Here is a 20,927-nt window from a genome sequence, read left to right on the forward strand (position 1 = left end):
TGCCTGGGGCCGGGAGGGAAGGGAAAGGGAAAGGGGAAGGGGAAGGGGAAGGGGAAGGGGGAAGGGGAAGGGGAAGGGGAAGGGGGAAGGGAAGGGGAAGGGGAAGGGGGAAGGGAAGGGGAAGGGGGAAGGGAAGGGGAAGGGGAAGGGGAAGGGGAAGGGGACGGGGACGGGGAAGGGGACGGGGAAGGGGAAGGAAGGAAAGGGGAAGGGAAGGGGAAGGGGAAGGGGAAGGGAACGGGGAAGGGGAAGGGGAAGGGGAAGGAAGGAAAGGAGAAGGGAAGGGGAAGGGAAGGGAAAGGGAAGGAAAAGGGAAGGAAAAGGGAAGGGAAGGGCTGCCAGAAAGCACCCTGGCGGTGGGGTGGGTGGGGCGGGTTTTCTGGCCTGCACAAAGGCTTGAGTCACTCCACGGTCACGGTGGAAAGGAGGCGGGGACAACGTGGGGACAGGGTCAGTTTGCTTGCTTGTTTGCTTCATATTAAAGCGAGCAGGTCAATGCCACATATCCACGGGGGCAAGCTGGTCGGACAATGGAGCTTTCAGGAGTGGACAAGGGAAGGAAGGTCTCTCAGTCCGGGCCAGGTGGTTGGACGGTGGATCTCCAAGATGTCCGCGTGTCTGGCTGCGTCAGAGGTCAGGGCCGAGCGGCAGCCCTGCGCTCAGGGGGGCGAGGCGTGGCCCAGCACCTTCAGGCCTTGCTCTCTTCCACCTTGACCGCCCGAGGCTTGATTGCTCCAGTTCGCTTCATCTGGGAGGTGGCGGAGGGGGCTTCCTGCAGCTTCACGGCTCCCAGGCTGGCTTTTTCATCCACTCGTTGTTTGGCCTTTGGACAGATGAATGGGGACAGTTACCCTTATGCCGAAATGTCCATCTGGACACACAGCTCTCACCACTCCCATCTGCTCATGAGTCACAGAGAAAAGCTACCCTAAGAAGCCCATCCTTTGGTGGAAGGAGCAAACCAAAGAACTCCCTCCCCTAGGAAGGACACTGGCGTGAGCTGCTCTCTCCCCTCCCATGGGTGCTGAGGGCAGTGGTTCAGAGAGGCAGGAAGATGCCGGGTCCTCTGGGAAGCATTCTGTGATGCCCACGGGTTTCTGCAGGAGCAGCACATCCAAGGCTGACCAGAAGGACCTTCTCAAATCAGTGCACCCCTTGGCCCAAGGGGAAAAAGCCCTGGAGCAGCCCCAACACCCCATAAGTCAGAACACCTGAATGTTTGCTGAGGGGCACGGGACCACTGGCTGGGCTTGGTCCATCCCTCATCTTCAACCCCCACTCCCTTCTGACTCCCACTCTCCAGAAACCTTTCCCCAGGACCCTAGTTTGGCCTCGAGATCCCCAGTCAGGGTCCCATTAACCTGCAGCTCTGCACAGGGGATGTGTCACAGAGTGGCTGGGCTCAACTATGCCCCTGACCAGGGTGTGAACTCTGCAAGGAAACTTAGCAGCTCGGTCCAAGCAATTCAGGGAACGACCCTCCAGGGAACCAAGTTAGGAGGAGTGTAAGGAGTGATCAAAGTTCCGCCTCCACCAGCCAGGAATGCGGTTTTATTAAAAAGCCACGCCTGACATGTGTGAGCTCCGGAGCCCCATCACGTTTTATAGAGTGGCAGCCGAGAACAGTGCCTGAAGGCAGAGACACTGAGAAGCCCCTTTTGTTGCAAAATGGGAAAGCGTCATTCCACATGTACTCCCACCCAGCCGAGACAGAGACGAGACACAGCACTTACTAGAGCTAGCACGTGCACGCACGCACACACGCGCACGCACACACACGCGGCTTCTACAGCTGACCCACAGACCTAACCGAGTCCCAGCGCCTTCACAGCCCAAATCACTAGGGAGGCAGAGTCCACCTTCTGGTGCCACCTCCTTAGAGGAATCCACATCCTTCCTTCTCTGCAGGACAAGGAAGGATCCAGACGCCCGTCCAGAGGAGAAATGCCTTGGCCAGGAGGGACTCAGGCTGCCGGCTCCCGGCGCCACGCTCTAAGCGCTAGGGCATGTCTCTCTTTATAAGAGGAGCACTCAAACGGGTTGGACAGTCCCTTCTCTTTTGGCGCTTGGAGACGGGCCTAAGCGTCCAGGGCTGGAGGGTCTGGAAAGCCATCTTCTACCTGTTGAACGTAGTGTCCCTGCACAGAGCCCATGTTAACTGCTGATCCAGAGGGCTTCCCACTGGGGCTAGCAGAGCTAGGCCTGAAAAAACCAAAGGCAGGGGGTGAGAACACATGCGTCGCCAGAGAAAACGAGTCAAGCCTAGCACACGGCGCGGCCCTGGCTTGGGCGGCGCCCTCTCCAGCGGAGGAAAGCCAAGACTTCAGACAGCCAGGGTGCAGGGGGCACCAGAGCAGCTCGCAGAGACCCAAGGGCACAGGGGCCGAAGCCCCAGCTGTGGGTAGATACTGACCGGACGAGTGAATGGGGACTACCCGTCTCTCTGGGCCTGGAGGGTCTGGACCGATGGGACTCTGTGACCCAGACAAATGGTCTACGAAGCTGATTTCAGAATGGTGCCAAGTTTATTCCTAGAGTTTTCACTTTTTTAGACAGTGTGTGTGGGAGGGTGAGTGGAAAGAGAAACCAAAAGGAACAAAAATCTTTCAGAACATCTTCCTGAATGTATCCGTTTACCAGACAACCAGTTCTCCTGGATGTTGCCTAGGTGCTATGTGGAAGAAAGATTCTGTGGTCAAAAGCTTGAGAAGTGCTGTGTGCGGGAGTTCATCGGGACCCTGGACAGTGGGGGAGCTCAGACCCTGTGCCGAGCACCACGATCCCAACGAGCACACCCCTAAATATCTGACCAGGGAACCCTTTTTTGGCAGGGCACACCTCAGAAGCCCTGTTTCCAGAAAACCTGGGAAACACTGCTCTATAAAAATACACCAATTTTCCCCCCACTACAACCCCAACAAAACAGAGGCTATTCGTGAAGGCTTCTATGTTCTACGCGTTCTTCAAAGAGCCCACTGCTGTGTCCCTACCCTGAACAGACATGGGCAACTCTTGCTGTGTGAGCATCTGTGCTCTGGTTTGCCTCTGGGACCAGATGCAGCTCAATGTCACCCATGGCGACAGGGGGCTGACAGCATTTGTTTATCCACAGAGCTTCCTTCCTTATTCCAGACTACAGTCATCATTCTGTGTTGCTGTCTGTATCTTTCATACAGTTCTGTTATTTTGGCCTATGTGAAAAATATGGTCACAACACAAAACAAACTAATGAACAAAAATAAATGAAGCCAAAGGGTAAAGTAATAGAAAAGATGATGGAAAGGGGGAAACATCACACAAATGCCTCTGGAAATGCAGGTGGAAGCATGGAATGATGGGAAGGACGGGATGGACGGGACGGATGAGGACCCAGCCTCGACACTTCAAGAGCAGCAGGGCAGAGTGGCCACAGCTGCAAGACCGGAGATGATGCTCTGATCTGCAGACGTGCTCCCCACTCGGAGAGCAGCTATACGCCCCTAGAGGGTCCTCGGGGCGCCCTGGAGCCGGGCCGCTCACCTCTCACAGAGCGCCATGAGTCACACGTCTGCTTTGCTTGCTTACAAACAGGAGGATGCTCCAAGCATCTCCCACGTGTAACAAGAGCCAACCGCACCTGCCCATGGGCCCCGGGCCAGAGCATGCTGCCTCCCCATCCCTGCCACTCTTCCTCAGGGGCAAATAGGTCAGTAAGGCCAGAGGTTCTTTGAGTTTCTAGTATAATAAGTAATTCCACACCAGGATTCATGCAAAGCCACCTCCCAATCCAGCTAAGGGACCTGGGACAGTTAGTTACTGGAGAGGCAGAGACCAAGACCAAGGATGCAAAGAGAAGGGGCCAGTCCACATGGCCCCACAAGGCCAGCAGCCACAGGCCCTCATGGGGCCAGAGGGCCAGTGCAGGGGGCCTGCAGCCCCAGGAAAGGGAATTCTCCTCGCCTTCCAGGGAGTACACCTTCCTGGTCAGCAAATCCTTTGTAAAATCTGGTGGGAAAGCCGTGAGCAGTCAGGTCAGGCCTCACACTATTAAAACATCAGCTTACTACCTTTCCAGAAAGCTCTCCCACACCAGAACATTTTATTATGATGACTAAAAGCAGAATCACTCTGCTAGTTCACTAAAACATGGTTCACTAAAACATGAAAGTGTCCCAGTATTGAAATTTCAAAGTGACATGTGGCCTCAAAGAGGACCCTGCCTCAGTGCCCTCCCATGGCTCTCCCTGGGCCCCCGACTCTTCTGAACCATGGAGTCCCATCTAGACCAAGTATTTGGTGATGCAGCATCTGACCCCCACCCAGGGCATTTCTTTACCTGTAAGTCTGGGGTGATGGCACAGAGCCTCCTGAAGGAACATTCTGTTTACTGTCGGCAAAGTGGAAGCCCTTCATCTCCATCTGAGAGGACTGGAGACACCACAAAGGTATGAGTGGTCATTTGATGGCCCTGTGCTGCCTGGCCCTCACTGAACCACCCTCGTGCAGAGACACTGAGAATTTCCAGCGAGGGAAAGGGATCACCTAAAGCAAACTGCACTCCCCCTCCCCCTCCAATCTAGGCTTGAGAGGCTTCTTGGAACCAAGGACCATCCTGTTTTTGTTCTCTCGAAGTGGGGTGGGGAGAGAGGACTGTGCACCACCACCAGGATGGCCATCAGCAGAGCCCCTGAAGCCGGGGAGGAATGCAGAGCCTGGACCCCAGCCCTAGACACACTCCATGGGGATGTCTGGGACGGTCTCTGAAACGGCCCCACAGCTCCCCTAGCCAAGAGGCCCCAGGCATCACCACCACACACCCCTTCCCTTCTCTTCTGGGTGTCGGCTCATGTTGCTAGCTTGAACCAAGGTGGGGAGGGGTTGCGCCATGGGGTTCCTAGAAGACTTCACCACGAGCAGGAAACCAGTGGTCTGGTGAGGCCAAGAGCTAGCTTGCAGCCCAACCTCTGGAATTTTCTGCCCCAACAGCACTTCCTGACTTAGCTAGCAAGGTTTCTCCCGGGCACGAGAGTCCTCCTTACCTCTCTGCTGGTGTTAAGGACCGAAGGCTGGGAGCCGGGTGGAAGGATTCTTCGGGGGGCCCCGACAGAGAGGCTCTGCCCCTGTGGCAGCTGGATGGACTGTGGTAGAATCAGAGGCTGCTGCCCGGAGCCGTACCGCGGCAGAGGCAGCTGGGAGCCAGGCAGCGGCATCGTCAGCTGCTGGGCGACAGGGACAGTCAAGAGGAGGAATGGATGTTGAGGAGAAAGCCACGAACTACTGTTTACATGTGTCCCCAGGAGAGGACACACATTATACTGCAGGTTCTCATTTTAAGAGAATTAAAGCGTGGCCTCTGCACAGCAATATAGGCTCTAGATTTCTGCTAGGGAATACCCTCAGAAGTAGGGCAAGTCTGATTGCTGGAACCAGCAGGTGGAGAAGACAAGCTCAGGGCCGTGCCAGCAGGTGCTACACTGTAACATGCTCACAGGGGACAGGAGTGGCTCCTCTCCAGGGCTGCAGAGGGCTGCATGCACCCAAGGGAAGCACCAGGACACTATCAGACCCAGGGAGCAGAGAGGACAGAGCGTCATACTGGACACAGACCCAACATGGGGAGTGCGGGCAACAAGCCCCTTATGTATTGGGGGGGTGGGGCGGGGAAGAGTTAGGGAAGGTCAGGAGGCTTCTTAGGAGGTAATGTCCAAGCAAGTCCCCAAACACGAACACTGGATGGATTTCTATCTACATACTGCTTTGCAAGGCAAAAAAGGGAAAACCCCTTTATTGTTTTGCCTCTAAAGGGTATGGAAAACTCAACTGAGTTCTGGGGTAAAGGGTTCCTGGAACTGGAGACTCTTGGATCCTTCTGAAGACTATTATAATAGCAGAACATGGGGGAGAGGGGAATGGTGACAGCAAGCTCTAAGGGACCACTTCTCAAGTCCAGCACCAGGTGGGTGACAAGGACAGGGGGGTGCCTCAGGACTGAGGCAGGGACGCCACTTGTCTCTCAGTCACTTTCCTCTTCATCCCCCTGCATTGAGTCCACGGGGGGGTCAGAAGGATCTATTGGAATTACATCACGGAGACGAGTGGCAGCCAGAGCCTCAAGACCCCACGTTCCTCCTTGCACACAATAGAGTGTGGGACGAAGAGGAGGATGTTACTACGCTTCTGGAGCACTGGCTCCCCATGTGGTATGGCCAAAATTGTGTTTTAGGGGGAACCTCAGCTGCTATGTTGAGAACAGATCATTGGGCCCAAGAGTAGAGCCAAGAGATCTGGGAGGAACCCCCACAGGAGCCTGGACAGGGTGGGGTGTGGAGGGAATGAGAAGTGGCTAGATTCTGTATACCTTCCAAAGATAGAGCCAATGGAACTCGCTGAAGGATCAGAGGGGATGTGAGGGGACATGGGGACCTACAGTGACATAGATAAGACAGCCAGAAGGACCAGGAGAAAAATCAGGTTTTGGACTTGATGCCTTCACACACTATGTTTGATATGCCCTAAGACACCAGAGCAGAGGAGACGGGTAGCCCACAGGTGAGAAAATAAATACCTGGTGGGACTGGGAAGACCTAAGTCCCTTGATGGGACTTTAAGCCATAGGACTAGACAGAGGTTGGAGGGCAGAGCCTAGGGGGCACCAAGAAATCACACACCACACAGGTGAGGAAGAAGGGGTTGCCAGGATGGCAGCGCCTATGAACAGAGTGAAGAACATGACTCCAGGTGTCAGGAGCATCCCGGAGTCAAATGCTGCGGATGGGTCAGCAAGATGAGGGTAAAGAATAACCATCAGGAATTGACTGGTGTCCTTAAAAAATTTTTATGGTTTTGTGTTTTTAATAAGGGGAATAATAGAGTTGGCTGGGTACGGCCCTTCGTTGTGCCCACAGCACACGTGATGTACGTAGGAAGGAGCTGGAGCCTGGCTGGAAGGGCCTTCCCCAAGCTCCGCCAGCCCACCCCTGTGGCAGGAAAGCCCTCAGGCGGTGCTTTGTACAAGATCTCTTGTTTCATCACTGCTTCTATTTCTCTAGTGACAGGGTAGAGGTAGAGGGTGGTGAGGAGAAAGTTGCAAGTCTGAGACGGGCACTGGAGGCTGGAGATTGATGGGGCCCGAGTTCAGGGGCATGGAGACTCCCGAGGGTGGCTGTCGGGGCCTGGCAGCAGATAGCCCAAGCAGGTCTGGTTTTCTGTAGGCACAGACAGCTGTGCAGACACAGGCCTGGACCTAAGTGAGAGCATTGGAGTGGGGACAAGGACAAATGCAATGGGCAGCACCGATAAGCTGGCAGGGAAGTGAGCCCACAGGAGAAGGTGATCAGGTGGCCAGAGCTGCATCGCTAGCAGGGAGAGCTAGCAGAGCAGGGGTGGGCATGAGTAAAACCCTTAAACTTGAGATGGTGGAAAAGGTACAGCTTCTGGCATTGACAAGTCCCGACAGGGCTCCCACGCGGAGCCCTGGTGGCAAGGGGCCGAGGAACAGAGACCAGGCTATCATCTACACACACATCAAAACCACCAGCAGTTACAACAGGAGCTATGCTGGAGAGACTGAACCAGGAGCGACCCTCAAAGTTGTCCAATACTACTGACGGTCACAGGAGAGGAAGACATGAAGCCAAACGCTGGATTCATAATATGGACTCACAGTAACATGGAGGCCAGTGGAGCCATCGACAGTATGGGCTCCAGGGCTGGGGTTCTGGGGAGAACAGAGGGAGAGCTGTCCAGAAGCATTAGTATGCCAGGAGAACATGCACCCCATCTCCAAGCCCCCCAGGATGAGGGCGGGAGAGAGGCTGTGGGAGGAGCAGTGCTCTCAGGGGATAAATAGGACAGGACCGTTCCAGAGAGGCAGAGGACCTAGCCCCAGTTCTAGCAGCCCAAGGACCAATCACAATGGTTACAAGCTGCACATAAGTCAGCAAAATCAAGAGACAGATAAAAAGGAAAAACAGTCACAAGAGAAAGAGGCCCTAGTGTGCTGGGCAGGGGAGATGGAATTCCTGACCTGTGGGAGCTGGGAGTCCAACAACTGGGAGGCGCCTAGGCCCGCAGCCTGACCCAGCTGGCCCTCGTAGACCAGGGCTTGGTTTCCACTCATGGGCTGGTAGGGGGAGCCGGACTGGGGCTTCACCATCTCTAAGGGCTGCATGCCTGGGAACGCCGAGTATGGAGGCTTCAAGGCTGTGCCTCCAGAGAGGATCATGGTGCTGGGTGGTGACAGGCTGGGATGCATGTACACCTGAGATCTGCAAAAGCCAGACAGACGGTGGGTCAGATGTAGGAGCACACCAGTGGGTCTCAAATAGAAGCACGCAGCACGATCCCCCAGAGGGCTTGCTAAAATCCACACTGCTAGCCGCCCCCCACCCCAAGCTTCTGACTCAGAAGGTCTGGACAGAGCCTGAGAATCTGCATTTGTAACATGGACCTAGATGGTGTGGATGCTGCTGGTCCAGGGGCCACAGTTTGAGCATCACTAGATGACACATCCAGGCTGTACAAGGCACAGGAAAACCTATGTGATGCTAAAGGCATGGGACTTCAGACACATGGGAAGAGCAGACCATGGGTATAGGCAGGCGGTGGAGGCAGGCAGGAGGAAGGGAAGATGGAGAGGGGCTGTGAAGGGGTAGGACGACGTGGAAAAAAGACACAAAGCCCACGGAGGAGCATCATCAAGCCCACGCAGCTCCTGCAAGAGTCATTAATGACTCTGAAGTGACCATGATCACCACCTCCCCCCACCAACCACCCCAAAGCAGAGGCGAGGAATGGCAGCTCACAGGCCATAGAGGTGGAAGCTTGTGTCCCTGGCTGCATCTCACCTGAAGGGCTGTAAGGAGCTGAAGATCTCCTGAGCCTGGGAGGCGGGAAGCCCGCCCCTCAGTCCCAGCTGGGCTGGAGCCTGCAGAGATGTGTGAAGGGAAAGAGGGATCTGCTGGGCAGCGGCAGCCTGCGGAGGGGAAGCCAGGCAGGTAACTGGGCAGGTGACCTTGGGGGCCCTCTGAGCTGCTCCCCACCCCGCCCCGCCCCCTGTCCAGCGGCAGTGCAAACACTGCCCCAAATGCAAACTGGGACATGTCCTTCTGGTGCTTTCCTTGCTCTTGGGAAAAAGCAAACAATTGGGTAACAATCCCAAACCCTGGCACGTTCCTATCCTGGATTCTGTACAACAGCAAGAATGAATTCTAGCTACGGTTATCAACAGAGGCATGTCAATGGTGAACAGGACTCATACATGAAGAATACATGCGGTACAATCCAGTCACGTGAAGATCAAAATCTGGTAAATCTAAATGATGTAATAATTAAGAGTATGTTTCATAAAAAGGTTGGGACAGGCCAAGTCCTCTGTCCCCAAATCTGCTTCTGCCCAAGGGCCCCACCGTCCTGGCACACAGTTCTGTGGGCTGCTGGACCATCAGAAGGCTCCACTCCAGCTTCAGGAGGGAGACTTCAGAAATCCGCCCCTTGCAGCACAGAAAATACGCCCATCCTGCATGAAAACAAACACCTGCACGTTTCTAAAACTACCTCTTTCTAATGCATCCATGCCTGGGAGTCTAGGCTTTTCTTCTCTTCATCAGAAGGATACCTGATACCAAAGGATACCAAAGAGAATTCCGTTTCAGCTAATTCCCCAGCTAGGACACAGGAAGAGCTCTGAGAGAGGGAGACAGAGAGTCTGGAGCACTGAGCTCCCGTCCTCTTCCCTGTCTCTCCTGTGTTCATTCACTGAATGTTTCCTGGCTGCTAGGACAGGCTGGGAGCTGGGCATTACATGTGAGGGACACAGGAAGCCAGACAATGAACAAATCAATGAAGAAATTAACTCCACTGTGCGCTGCACCCCCGCCCCACCACACCCTGCCCAGGCCCGCCTGGCTTGCAATCATCACCTGCTGGTAACTCTGCTGCTGAGGTATCGTTTGAGGAACCAGCCGGGGCTGACTTGCAAACACATGGCCATCCAGGTACAGAGGCGGCAGGTGGTTGCCTGCAAACAGAATTCCAGAAGACAGAATAGGATCAAGTCTCACTGTTCCCAAATGTTTGCACGTGCATGCTTTTCCGGGGAATCGGGAGGGAGTGTGTACAGAGCCTGCTCAGCTCCCTGCTGGTGGCCCCTTACTCCAGCAGCCCCACACCGACTCACCCACTGACAGCAGCTTCAGGGCCCCAGAGCAGGGGCAGGCTCCAGCCTACCCTTCCTACCCAACCCCTGGCCCACCGGCCCACACCTTTGGGAGTGGCTCCACTGCAGCCCCCGGGTTCTCTGTCCCCCTGCACTGAGTCCACAGTGGAGGATCAGAACAGTTTCCTGAGACTCTGTAGCTGGGCCCTCAAACCCTCACCTTTCCCTCTGGGCACCAACACGGTGGTAAAAATGGCTACCACTTACTGAGGGCCTGGCTGGTACAAAGCCCTTTCCAGGTATGACCTCATCTCATCAGCTAACCCATGGAGAGCCAGTCTTCTCTCATGGAGAAGGGACCACAGCAGAGGGCTAAGCCACTCACTGGCGGAGATGATATAGCCACTGCATGTGACCTGGCTCTGACTCAAAGCCCCATCTCTGCTTGCTCCTGGCCTGCTTCCCAGGGCAGGGGAGCAGAAAAGCAGAAGGGGCAAGTTATCTGCAGCACCTGAGAAGCTATGACCATTCAACCCAGAAACAAGTTCCTTCTTCTGTAACTCCTTAAGTCAAGCAATCCAAGTTGAGAGAGAGAGAGAGAGAGAGAGAGAGAGAGAGAGAGAGAGAGAGAGAGAGAAGGGAGGTGAGTGATTCCCCGGAGCTGGTTCAGGCCAGGGGTGGCATATACCTGGGAGAGAAGCAGAAGGCGCGACCGAGGCCACAGGCATGGGCGGCATGGAAACTCCCCCGAAGGAGCTATAGTTCACCCCGGTGGAGGCTCCCACAGATGACGGGGGCTGGATGCCTGAGCCCCCGCCTCCAGGAGAGCTCTGCTCTGGCAAACTGGGTGAATTTTCCCAAGCCTTGCGTGCAGACTCCATCTGAGAAGCCAGGGGAGTGGAAAAATTACCACCAGGGCAGCAGAGGCTAGTACAGCTGGGGGGGTGGTGCTTCCTGCTTCTGTGCAAGCTAGGGCACCAAGGTGGGACGACCCCCCCCGCCCCCACTCCTCCGGCTCTGTGCTGGTGATACCTTCAGGGTGAGGTCGGCGGTGGGGAAGGACATCTGGGAGAGGCCAATGGCCCTCTGGATGTGATGGTCGCGCCGGAGGATGGGAATACTCTGTGTTAACCCCGCCTGGAAGGAGACAAGAAATTGTGGACTAGGCACAGATGCAACATGACAGCACACCAAAATATACCTTCAGCTTGGGTCACATGCACTGAACACGTCGGGGACGAAGCTGCCAGCCACAGAGCCACAGAGATCGTGTGTGTCTCCTCCAGACAGCTGCCTTCACAGACTCCATCCATGAGAGCCCACAGAGAGTGAGTCCCACACCCCCACCCATGGAGCACTCCACCTCAGCAGGGGCAGCCGCGCCAGCAGAACTGTGATCAGCTATCAGCACAGAGGCAGCAGGACCTCACCTGGAGATCCCCAGGTCCTGTCTCAGCTGCCCTACCCAAAAACTGAAAAAAGAGGCCCTTGGGAACATTTCTTCAGGAATGTGGCCAATAGACCCTCCCACACACGCCCAGTGCCCATGGATGTATTATAAGGATCCTGAGCAATTGCTCAGGATGAAGACATCTGTCCCAGGCACTATCAAACATACGTAACCACAGACCTTGGAAGATCAGAGGATCACAGAATGCCAAATAAGCCAGACCTCAGGAATTATGTTCTCCCATTTTAAGATCACAACACCAGGATGTGGGACATTTACACAACTTGCCCAAAGGCATGCAACCAGCTAGAAAAACGTGTCATGCCTCATACTCGGGTCAGGCAGTTGGTCCCCTCCTCTGGCTTCAGAGCCCCCCTGGGAGGTTTCCTCTGTTCTTTCTAGGGCCTGCCAGAGTAAGGAACAACAGAGCTTGGGGTGGAAACACACTCACATTACTGGCCAAGGCATCCTGAAGTTTGACAACCGGATTTCCCGCCGGACCAGAGGCAGAACCAGGTGGCAAGCTGAAATCGGAGTCCTGGAGAGGAGGAAGAGCCCATTGAGATCATCCGGCCCACTTTTCGGCAGAGACACACGTTAATTTGAGCCACAGTCTCCATGACTCAAAAAACTGACTGAACAGCAATCACCAGATGGTACCCAAAACAAGATGCCACCCTCTGACTCCCTCTGTGCTCCCTGCCTATGCCCACTGACCAACCTGATGGAGACACTGAAGGTAACCAGTCTGCTCAGCCTGAGAACCTAGCTGCTGTCAGTAGAACCATCTAGAAGGCAGCTAAGTAACACCTGCCTCGTCCAGCACGCCAACATGCTCCCCCAGAGTACTGTTTGGCTCCCATCTCCCTGCTGTTTCTTGGGTGACAAGCCTGTCTCAGCACCCACCCCTTCCTCTCCAAGTACTTAAAAAAAAAAAAAAAAAAAAGGTGGGGGGGTGGAGGGAAGGAAATAATCCAAGCCTCACTTTTGGATTGACTCCAAATTCAATGGGCGGCACCGGCAGCACAGAGTCCACGTGAATCTCAACCCCATTAACAGGCGGGACGACAGCCCCCTGCAGCCGCTCAGCCCCCTCTGAGCCCTTTCTGTTTTTCAGAGAACGCTCATTGCCGATGGGTCCTGGTCTGTGCTCCTTGCTCTGTCCTGAGCCTTGTTCTGAATCCTTGGTGGAAAAGCAGAGACACTTGAGAAACACAGACCAGAAGGACCCCAGTCCCCAGCTTCTGAGCCCAGGAAGAGGGGAAGACAGGACGACAGCCCCTCCTGCCCTGGCTCAGGCCCATGAGTGGACTTCAGCTTACCTTCGGCTCAGGCTGTTTCTGAGCCTGCTCCTTGTGGCTGTCGGCCTTGGGCTCCAGGCCAGGCCCATTCATGTCCTCCGGCTTCAGAGTGCCGTACGGGGAGCTGCGCTGTGAGGAGGTCGCAGACGACTCCCGAGACTCAGCACTCAGGTCAACGCCGCTGTCCCCCTGGCTGCTCTTAAAACCCTGCTGTGCAAGCACAAAACAGTTTAGGAGCCTTGACCCCCAAACTCCAACATGGGACCATCCAGGAAGCAAGACCAAGCACGTGATTGAGTCGCATATCCACCCCCATGCCTGTCCCTTTTAGACTTTCGCCCTCACCGGCCAATGGTGCCCAACAACTGAAGACGTGATCGAAACCACAAGATATTCCCTGGACAACAGAGACATGGCTGCCAAACTTATCCCCTTGTGACTCAGGTCTGATAGACCAGCAGCCACCACAGGCTTGCAGATGAGGCCCCGGTTGCTCACTGTCCAGGGTTATTCACCGCTCTTCCCTTCACACAGGCACCTCACCCAGATCAGGAGTCAGGACCTGTGGCAAAGGTCCCTGGGCCAGCCTCACAGGCTCTGGTGAGGGAAAGCTGGGCTGGGCAGCAGGTACCCGAGGCCCAGGATGACCTGGCCACAGAGGCAGTGAGCAAACACACAGCCCCGAGCAGCACAGCAGTCACTCACCTCAGCAGAGCCGGGCTCGGTGCTATTGAAGGCAGTGGCGGCTTTTGTCCATGAGTCGTTGGCTGGAGCCTGAACAGGGAGGGCTGCCCGAGGGAGGAAAACAGAGTCAGGGCATCACAGAGGAACCCCCTGGCTGGAGAAACAAGCCCGGGTGTGGCTGACACACCCCCAGGCTGCTCCCTGCCCTCCCTGTCCCGTACACAGCATGCTGGAGAACAGATCTGACGCACAGGAGCTTGTCTGCTAGCCTTACCCAACTTCCCAGCATCCTCAGACACACTCTAACAAACGTGCTTCATTTCCCTTGTTGACTACATGCTCTAGTAAGCACGCCGGCAGCTTCTCACTCACACTGGGGAAGATTCTCTAGTGCTACCCCTGCAAAGTGAAGCTTTCATTTAAGCCAACTATTCGTTTCTACAAGCCGGCAGCTCCCGCAAAGACTTTCAAAGATTCAAGCAGGTATTATTCAATTCCTGTCAGCTCAGGGACCACGCCAAGATTCCCACAAAGCCACAGGCCCCATGTTATGTACACAAAACTTGCCGTGCTGTTTTCAGATCCAGGGCCCCTCTGAAGCCGTGCAGGGGCCCCCGGTCTGAGCAGCTGATGAGGCGCTATGGAGTCCTGGTGGCAAAGGCCTGAGAGTGGAGGCAGCTGGAGTCTAGTTTGCTCAGAGCAACAACCTGGCAGGTATTTGTGGATGTTCAGAGTGTTATAACCATCACTCACATGTGCTACCAAATCATCTGATGGCAATATTTTACTTAGTCATCATTATACTTCCAATCAGAGTTGGATATCTTCCAATGTTACTCTGCAATGTGCTGGAACCAAGGTTTTAACACTAGGAAAGTGACAGGCCATGTGGTAAAACTCAGAGAATCAACACTCAGAACCCAGAAGTGTGGCTGTCTGTCATGTGGCTCTGGGGTCAAGTCACTGAGCTCTGAAGCCTCGGCTACTTTGTGTAACACCCTGGAAGTGGATAATTTCTCAAAGCTCCCCTGGGAGGCATCACACATCCTTGTTTTATTCACCTGTGTCCTCCACAGGGCTTTGCCCAAAGTAGGCAGTGAAGAACAATCTGCTTGATTAAAAAAGTTTTGTATTTTAAAATGAGTTACCAGAACCAGAGCATTGGATTTGAAATTCATTTTAAATACTCAGGGAAACAGGGGTGCCTGGTGGCTGTGTTAGTTGAGTGTCTGCCTTCAGTTTAGGTCGTGATCCCAAGGTCCCGGGATCAAGTCCCACAATTGAGCTCCCTTGCCTGGCAGACAGCCTGCCTTTCCCTCTCCCCCTGCCTGTCGCTTCCCCCTGCTTGTGCTCGCTCTCTCTGTGTCAAATAAATAAGCAAATCTTTAAAAGTTCAGGGAAACAAGTATTTTAAGAAGTAAGATCCCTTCACTATCTCGCTACAAGAGCCTGAGGAGAAGATGACAAAAGCCCCTGGGGTCAGGGCCGGTGCAGATGGGAAAGCTTCTGACTCTCTTCTCCTCCCTACCAGTCACCTGTTGCTCTTTCACAGGTAAGAAAAGATAACTGACAGGGACAAAGGAGTCGGGCCATCTCCCCCAGCAACTCTGGCTGGTCAGGGGCAGGGCCTCTCCTTGTCCAGACCACAAGACACACGGAATGGTGTGCTCCTGCCCCCAGTCTCAGGCAGGGAGAGTTTCCTTCTGTGCAGGGACTATAGCAGCAAGTGGTGCTAAGCTGGCCTCTAACAGTGTGGCCCTGGAGAGGAGGCAAGAGACAGGTAAAGCTCCACGTGCATTTGCGGGCCCAAAGCCGGATGCTCCCCAACAAGAGACCCCAGGCCCAGGGGATGGCTGTGGGCCAAGGAGCTGAGCCTAAGCACCCAACTCTTACCCTGGCTGCTGCTCTCCCAAATCTCAGTGCCCAGGCTACTTCCGGGCACAGTCACGTCACTCTGCTCCAGGCACAAGTTGTTTTGCTTTTTAGCAAAGCGAGGAGGAATACGGGAGGAAAGACTTCGCCCCTTGACAGGCACCTAAACAGAAAAAATGGTGATGGAGTCCAGCCTAGACATAAGGCATGAAGAATGACAGGTTCTTCCCAGAGAGGGGACCCTGGGGCCCCAAACCACCCCATCAGAAACTGCTCCGGAGGTGCTGGGACTCTGGTCACTTGAGACCTCAAGCACAGGTAAATGGCAATGCCAACAAAACCATCCCAGGAAGGGCTGACAGGCCGGTGGACACAGACTCCCAGGGGCCAAGTGCACAGTGCCCGGCCCTGACTGCCTTGGAGTACAGGGTCCGTCCCTGACCCTCATGACGCCCTGAGTGACAAATCTCATCCCAAACAGGCCAGAGCGGTGGGAGGAAGGTGGGCTTGGAGGGGCTGACAGCGGCGTGCATCCTGCTCAGACACATTTCAGCTGTTGTCACCGGAGACAAATCACCAGCTTTGAGAAGAGGGATGCTGCACCTACTCCCACAGGGCAGCAGCGGTGGTGGGTGCTGGGGCACAACACATGCCACGTAAGCACTCTCTCCTTCTCCTCTTCTATCTTGGGCTTAATTCACAGCTCTCTCATCTCTCTGGCTCTGGGGGTCTCGGTGCAGGCCCACCCTCCCCTCCTTCACCCCCCACCCCTTACCTGTACAGCCTGCTCCTTCTTCCTCCTCTCTTCTTCCAGCAGACGGCGCTGCTTCTTGGTTAGGACCTCGATGAAACCTTCACCCGCCATGGGGCCTACCTCATTTTCCTCCCCAGGGCTGGACCCGCAGTTTTCAATGATGGAATCTGAACCCAGATTTCACAAGAAGAGACAGTGTTTCCATTCACCAGAAGAAAGGATAATGCAACCCTATCAGCTCTTGATATCTAAGGATGGTTCAGCTCAGAAGGCTGGACAGTACCTGGCTTGATGCCTCCAAGGAGCATTGTTTGCAGGGTCTATGGAAATCCTGCTGGGATCTCTACACCCTCCCCACTACCCCTCAGCACACGGTTATCCCAAACCAGGGACCTGAGGAGCACTCCAGTTAAGAAGACAGTCTCTGGAGACAGAAGCTCTGATGTCTCAGCTCTACTCCTAACCAGTTGCATGACCTGGACAAACCACTCAGCCTCTCTGGGCAGCAAGTTCCCAATCTCTTTAAAACTAGGACACCTCGGGGTACTCTGGGGGTTGGCAAGGCTGTGAGCAATGTGAGGGCAGGAATCCTATCTGTTCTGCTCACCAAGGCAGCCCTAGCACTTAGCCCACCACATGCCCAGAGGCTAGGATGCTCAGAGAAGGGGCAAGCCCAGCAACCCGACAGAGGCTGCCATGGCCCTCAGTGGCCTGGGCTCTTCTTCCCACTGAAGAGGCGAGGAGACAGACTCACTTCCATAGTTCAGGTCAAACTGTTTCATGGTTTCTCCCTGTTCACCCGCCCTCTGAGCAGCCAGCTTGGCCTCCTTCTCTGCCTTCTCACAGGAGGCTTCGGGGATGTCCGATGTGGCATGGGCTGCCCGCTCCAGGGCATAGTGGCTGCTCCCACCGCTGCAACCAAGACCTCCAGGCAAGGCCTCATCTGGGGACCTATAAAGGAAGGAGGTTTTCATTAGGTCAGAAGTGACCAAAAGCTGAGGAAAGGGAAAAAAAAGGAGAATCTGCATGTGCACACAGCACGCACACAGACACAACGCTCTGACCTACAGCAGCCCCTCTGTTGAGTCGAAGCTGCTCACCAGCAGCACTTCGGCCCGCTCACGGGGAAAACCACTCTGCCCCCACCCCTTCCAGGGCTCAGGACCTCTGTTACTCCCCACCACATGCCAGACTCAGCAGGCCTGCACAAAAGAGACAACGGAGGGGATGCTCCGAGCAGAGCCTCAGAACCTTCTGCTCCTGGCACGTGAGACTGGCTAGCAAGGCTAAGCTAGCCTGACACCTAGAAGGATCAGCGTCCTCTTAGGGTACCTTCTCTGGGGCTCTGAGTTAATCCCACCCCAGGTTTCTAGTCCTGGATTCTAAGGAGGTTGGGAGGCAAGAAGCAGCCTTCCTCAGCCAGAGGCATGACCTGCATGTGAGCAGGAAATCAGGTCGCACAAATGACTCCCTGCACGTATCTTCCCCTTTCCCTGATTCTGGGCAACCTGCAGGCAATGAGCCACCACACCAGCCACCGGAAAGACCTCTAGGTTCAATGAGAGATGCTCACGGGGCCTCAGGCAGCTCACTCCCTTGGGCTACTACAGGACTCTTCCGACGAGGCGGTCAACCCCTGAAGCGGAGCCACATCTCACTGTCCCTACTGGGCCAGGAGGCCAGCCGGCCCACCAGGATGCTGGGTGACAGCAGCCCCGGGGCAGAGGGATCTGGGAGACTGTGCCATGCACAGGTAGCGACTCTCACCCCAGCAGGGCAGCAAGGCACATATGGAGGCTGAACTTTTGGGGGCACTGCTGGAGCAGCCACCACATGAGGACCGCTAAGGTGGGGACCACAACAACAACACGCCACAAGAGAAGCACACAAGCAGTGCAAGAGCAAGTGATGGAGACGCTCACACAAAATAATGGCCTTGGTGGGCAGTCGCCCTCCTGGAGCATGACAGAGGAACAGAGTCGGGGCACCTGACACACGGCAGGACACGCATGCATGGAGTGCTGCTTAAAAAAACGGGTTTAGTAACAGAACAACAGCAACAGAAAAGAGCCCGGGGTTGGGTTTGTGTTTTACCTTTTGGCTTTCAAAGGCGTCCCATTCTGTTGGCTCTCATAACGGGGAGAAGTGTCACCACCACCTGGCCTAACGGCCTTCTCCCCAAACCCCCCCGGCTCCAGCTTTCGGCTCTGCCTGTCGGCCAGGGGCCTCTGGCTGGAGAAGCTCCTCTTGGCCAGCTCCTTCTTCTCGCCCACGGCAGCCCCAGGCAGGCTACCGTCCACCTGCGGGTCGGGCTCGACCCCGGGGCCCTCATGCCGCTCCCGCCTCTCACTGAAGTCACTGCTCTCAGAGGCTGTCTCCCATTCCTCGTTGGCGTGATCAGACGAGTTCTGGTATGAGAGCTCAGGGGACCCACTCTTGTCCCCAGGGCAGAGCTTGGGCCGGCCTGGCCATGGCCCTGCCAGCAAGTGGGGCTCCTCCTCAGGCCCCCACAGGCCCAGGGATTCCCGCTCCTGTCGGAGGCGCCGGAAGCGCGGAGGCTTGTCCTGGCGTGGAGGGCGCCTCCTCCGGAAGGGCCGGTTCTCTGCGCCCTCTGAGTCGGCTGCGTGGTCATCAGGGAAGAAGGGCCTCTTGTCCTCTGGGCGGCTGTCCTCGAAGGCCCTGGCACCAAATGAGTCCGAGTGTCTGTAGGCATCGGGGACACAGTCTCTGTCTGCAGGTCGCCGGGACCCGCACGTGTCCGGGGAGCCATACTCCGGCCAGGAGGCACCAGGGCTCTTGCTCTGCCAGTGGGTGGCCTCTTTGGACACGAAGGTTCTCCGCCCATAGCCGCAGCTGCTCAGCCGCGGAGGGAGCGCCCGACCGAAGGTGCGAGGGCCTCGGCTCTTGGCTTCGGGGCCGCCGGGGTCCTCGGAGCACACCTTATTGGAGCGCCAGGAGTCCCTGAAGTCGCCCTTCCTCAGGGTGCTGCCCTCGCGCTCCAGAAGCGAGCCTTCGCTCCCGTTCTCCGAGCCTCGCTGCCGCCGCCGCTTTGGAAGCTCTTCGTACTCGGAGCCCTCACTGTGCGTCTCGCTGGCGATCCGCCGCCGCGGCTTGGCCCTAGGGAAGTCTTCGGGCTGCCCAAAGTCCCGCAGCCCCCGGCCACGGCCGCTCCTCTGGCCGCTGCTGTAGATGCCCCGCGCCCCGAGCACCCCCCCGCCGCAGAGGCTGGGGCCGCCCGTAGGCCGCCCGCGGAAGGTGAACTCTCGGAAGCCACGGCCCCGGCCCCGGGCCTGTCCTCGGCCCCCAAAGGCTTGCTCCTCGTCGATAAAGATCCAGTTGTTCCTCTTCGTCGGGGGAGTGTCGCTCGACTCCCGGGAGGGTCTGCTCTCCCAGGCCCTGTCGGGCTTCTCGTCCTCTTCGCACCTGCTGGCCTCGCGGCCCAAACTAGCTCGAGCAGAGCCCTGGTCCTCCAAGGGGGAGGGGGAGGAATTGGCCAGCGCGGGGTCGTTCTCTTCATCCTCGTCCTTGTCCGCCGTGCGAACCGGCCCCTTCTCCTTAGCCACACGGGCACTGTCCTCCCCCAGTTCCTGCTTCATCTTCTCAAGCTCCTTCTCCTTGTCCTCTACCTTGAGGGCTTTCAGGACAGGCTTCTTGATGGGTCCTGACCTCCGCGTCCTGCTGGTCTGCTCCTGCTGCTGGCTGCCGGGGCCCCGGGGCTCGGATGTCCACTCGGGCTCCAGGGACGGCTGTTTGTTGGGGCTCCCTTCCTTCTCCCAGGAAGAGACGTTAAACGACGGCTCCTCCCGCAGTGCCCCTTTCTCGATGCCGTTGACTGTGTCGGTGGCCTCTGATGGATGGCTAACATCCCAATTGCTATACTCTTGCTTTTTCTCAGCTGGGGCAAAGTCGGGCTCCAGTGGGGAACACCTGAGGTCTGGGGTGTGACGCCCAGGAGCACCTGCTTCCTGAACATTTTCTTGGGGTGGAAACAAAAGCTCCTGGCCTATTCTTTGAGAAGAGACACAGCTGTCAAAGTCTGCTTGGGCCTTCTTGTCAAAAGCACTCAAGAACTCCTCCCCTCTCTCCTCAAGGAGATCGCGCTGGGCACCTACGCCCCCTGACCTTCCGGGTGAGGCAGAGTAAGAGCTTTCATTCCTGAAAAGGAACCAGAAAAATCAGTCAATGTGATTGGAGCCTGGTTCCTGGTTTCCATGCTGAACACAGAGCTTAGTTTTAAAAAGAAAAAAATTTTTTAAAAAAGAAAACGAAAAAGAAAAAAAAAACATAAGCACCAACATTTGCTCTATCTTTAAACGCGTCTCAGAGCTGCTGGGCCATGGGTTGCTGGGTGGCCCCTGGAGTCCAGAGTGAAGAATGCGGTGGCTGCTGGTGGACTCAGGGTGCCACCTGGAGGCAGAACAGCTGGGGTCCTCCGGTGCAATGACAAGCTGGAGCCTGGGAGTCCACGGAGAGTCTGGGGCACTGGGCCAGCAGGGTGTGCTTGCTTCACTTTCACAGGAAGGAGCCACGACCCGGGCACTCGACCCTGCCGGACCCACCCCTCACCCTGACCCAAGGTTCCACAGATCTGCCTCTGACCCAGGACCTCTCCTCAGCCGCTGCCAGTCTCGCCGACAGGTAATCGTCTCTCATACGGAGGCATTCAAGCAAAACTCATCACATTCTCCATCCCCGGAGGGCACTGCCAGTCCCTGTAAAGCCGCCCTTCCT

The 20,927-nt window shown here is 56.0% G+C and overlaps 1 protein-coding gene and 1 non-coding gene across 10 annotated transcripts in view; both read right to left on the minus strand.

Moving 5' to 3' along the window:
• Positions 1-444: 444 nt before the first annotated feature.
• Positions 445-20,927, minus strand: part of PRRC2B (proline rich coiled-coil 2B) — an 87,559-nt gene continuing 67,076 nt past the window's right edge. For 2 of the 9 annotated variants that reach the window (XM_038548988.1, XM_038548994.1), the window contains 17 exons: positions 18,291-20,351; positions 16,951-17,147; positions 16,218-16,363; positions 15,464-15,605; positions 13,592-13,674; positions 12,908-13,096; positions 12,571-12,768; positions 12,037-12,123; positions 11,168-11,272; positions 10,824-11,016; positions 9,900-9,997; positions 8,826-8,953; positions 8,006-8,246; positions 5,019-5,198; positions 4,316-4,407; positions 2,121-2,202; positions 445-823 (listed from right to left, as the gene is read on the minus strand). In XM_038548988.1, the coding sequence (XP_038404916.1) occupies positions 689-823; positions 2,121-2,202; positions 4,316-4,407; positions 5,019-5,198; positions 8,006-8,246; positions 8,826-8,953; positions 9,900-9,997; positions 10,824-11,016; positions 11,168-11,272; positions 12,037-12,123; positions 12,571-12,768; positions 12,908-13,096; positions 13,592-13,674; positions 15,464-15,605; positions 16,218-16,363; positions 16,951-17,147; positions 18,291-20,351 (4,357 nt within the window). In that variant the 3' untranslated portion in view covers positions 445-688. Of the gene's footprint in view, positions 824-2,120; positions 2,203-4,315; positions 4,408-5,018; positions 5,199-8,005; positions 8,247-8,821; positions 8,954-9,534; positions 9,596-9,899; positions 9,998-10,823; positions 11,017-11,167; positions 11,273-12,036; positions 12,124-12,570; positions 12,769-12,907; positions 13,097-13,591; positions 13,675-15,463; positions 15,606-16,217; positions 16,364-16,950; positions 17,148-18,290; positions 20,352-20,927 lie in introns of those variants that run through there. The other 7 variants (XM_038548991.1, XM_038548990.1, XM_038548989.1 and 4 more) reach the window with 7 other exon arrangements.
• LOC119873481 lies at positions 5,989-6,071 on the minus strand. Its single transcript, XR_005365071.1, has one exon. It is a non-coding gene; the product is annotated as a small nucleolar RNA SNORD62 (small nucleolar RNA).

The sequence above is a fragment of the Canis lupus genome, chromosome 9 (assembly GCF_011100685.1).
Source record: "Canis lupus familiaris isolate Mischka breed German Shepherd chromosome 9, alternate assembly UU_Cfam_GSD_1.0, whole genome shotgun sequence".
NCBI lineage: Eukaryota > Metazoa > Chordata > Mammalia > Carnivora > Canidae > Canis > Canis lupus.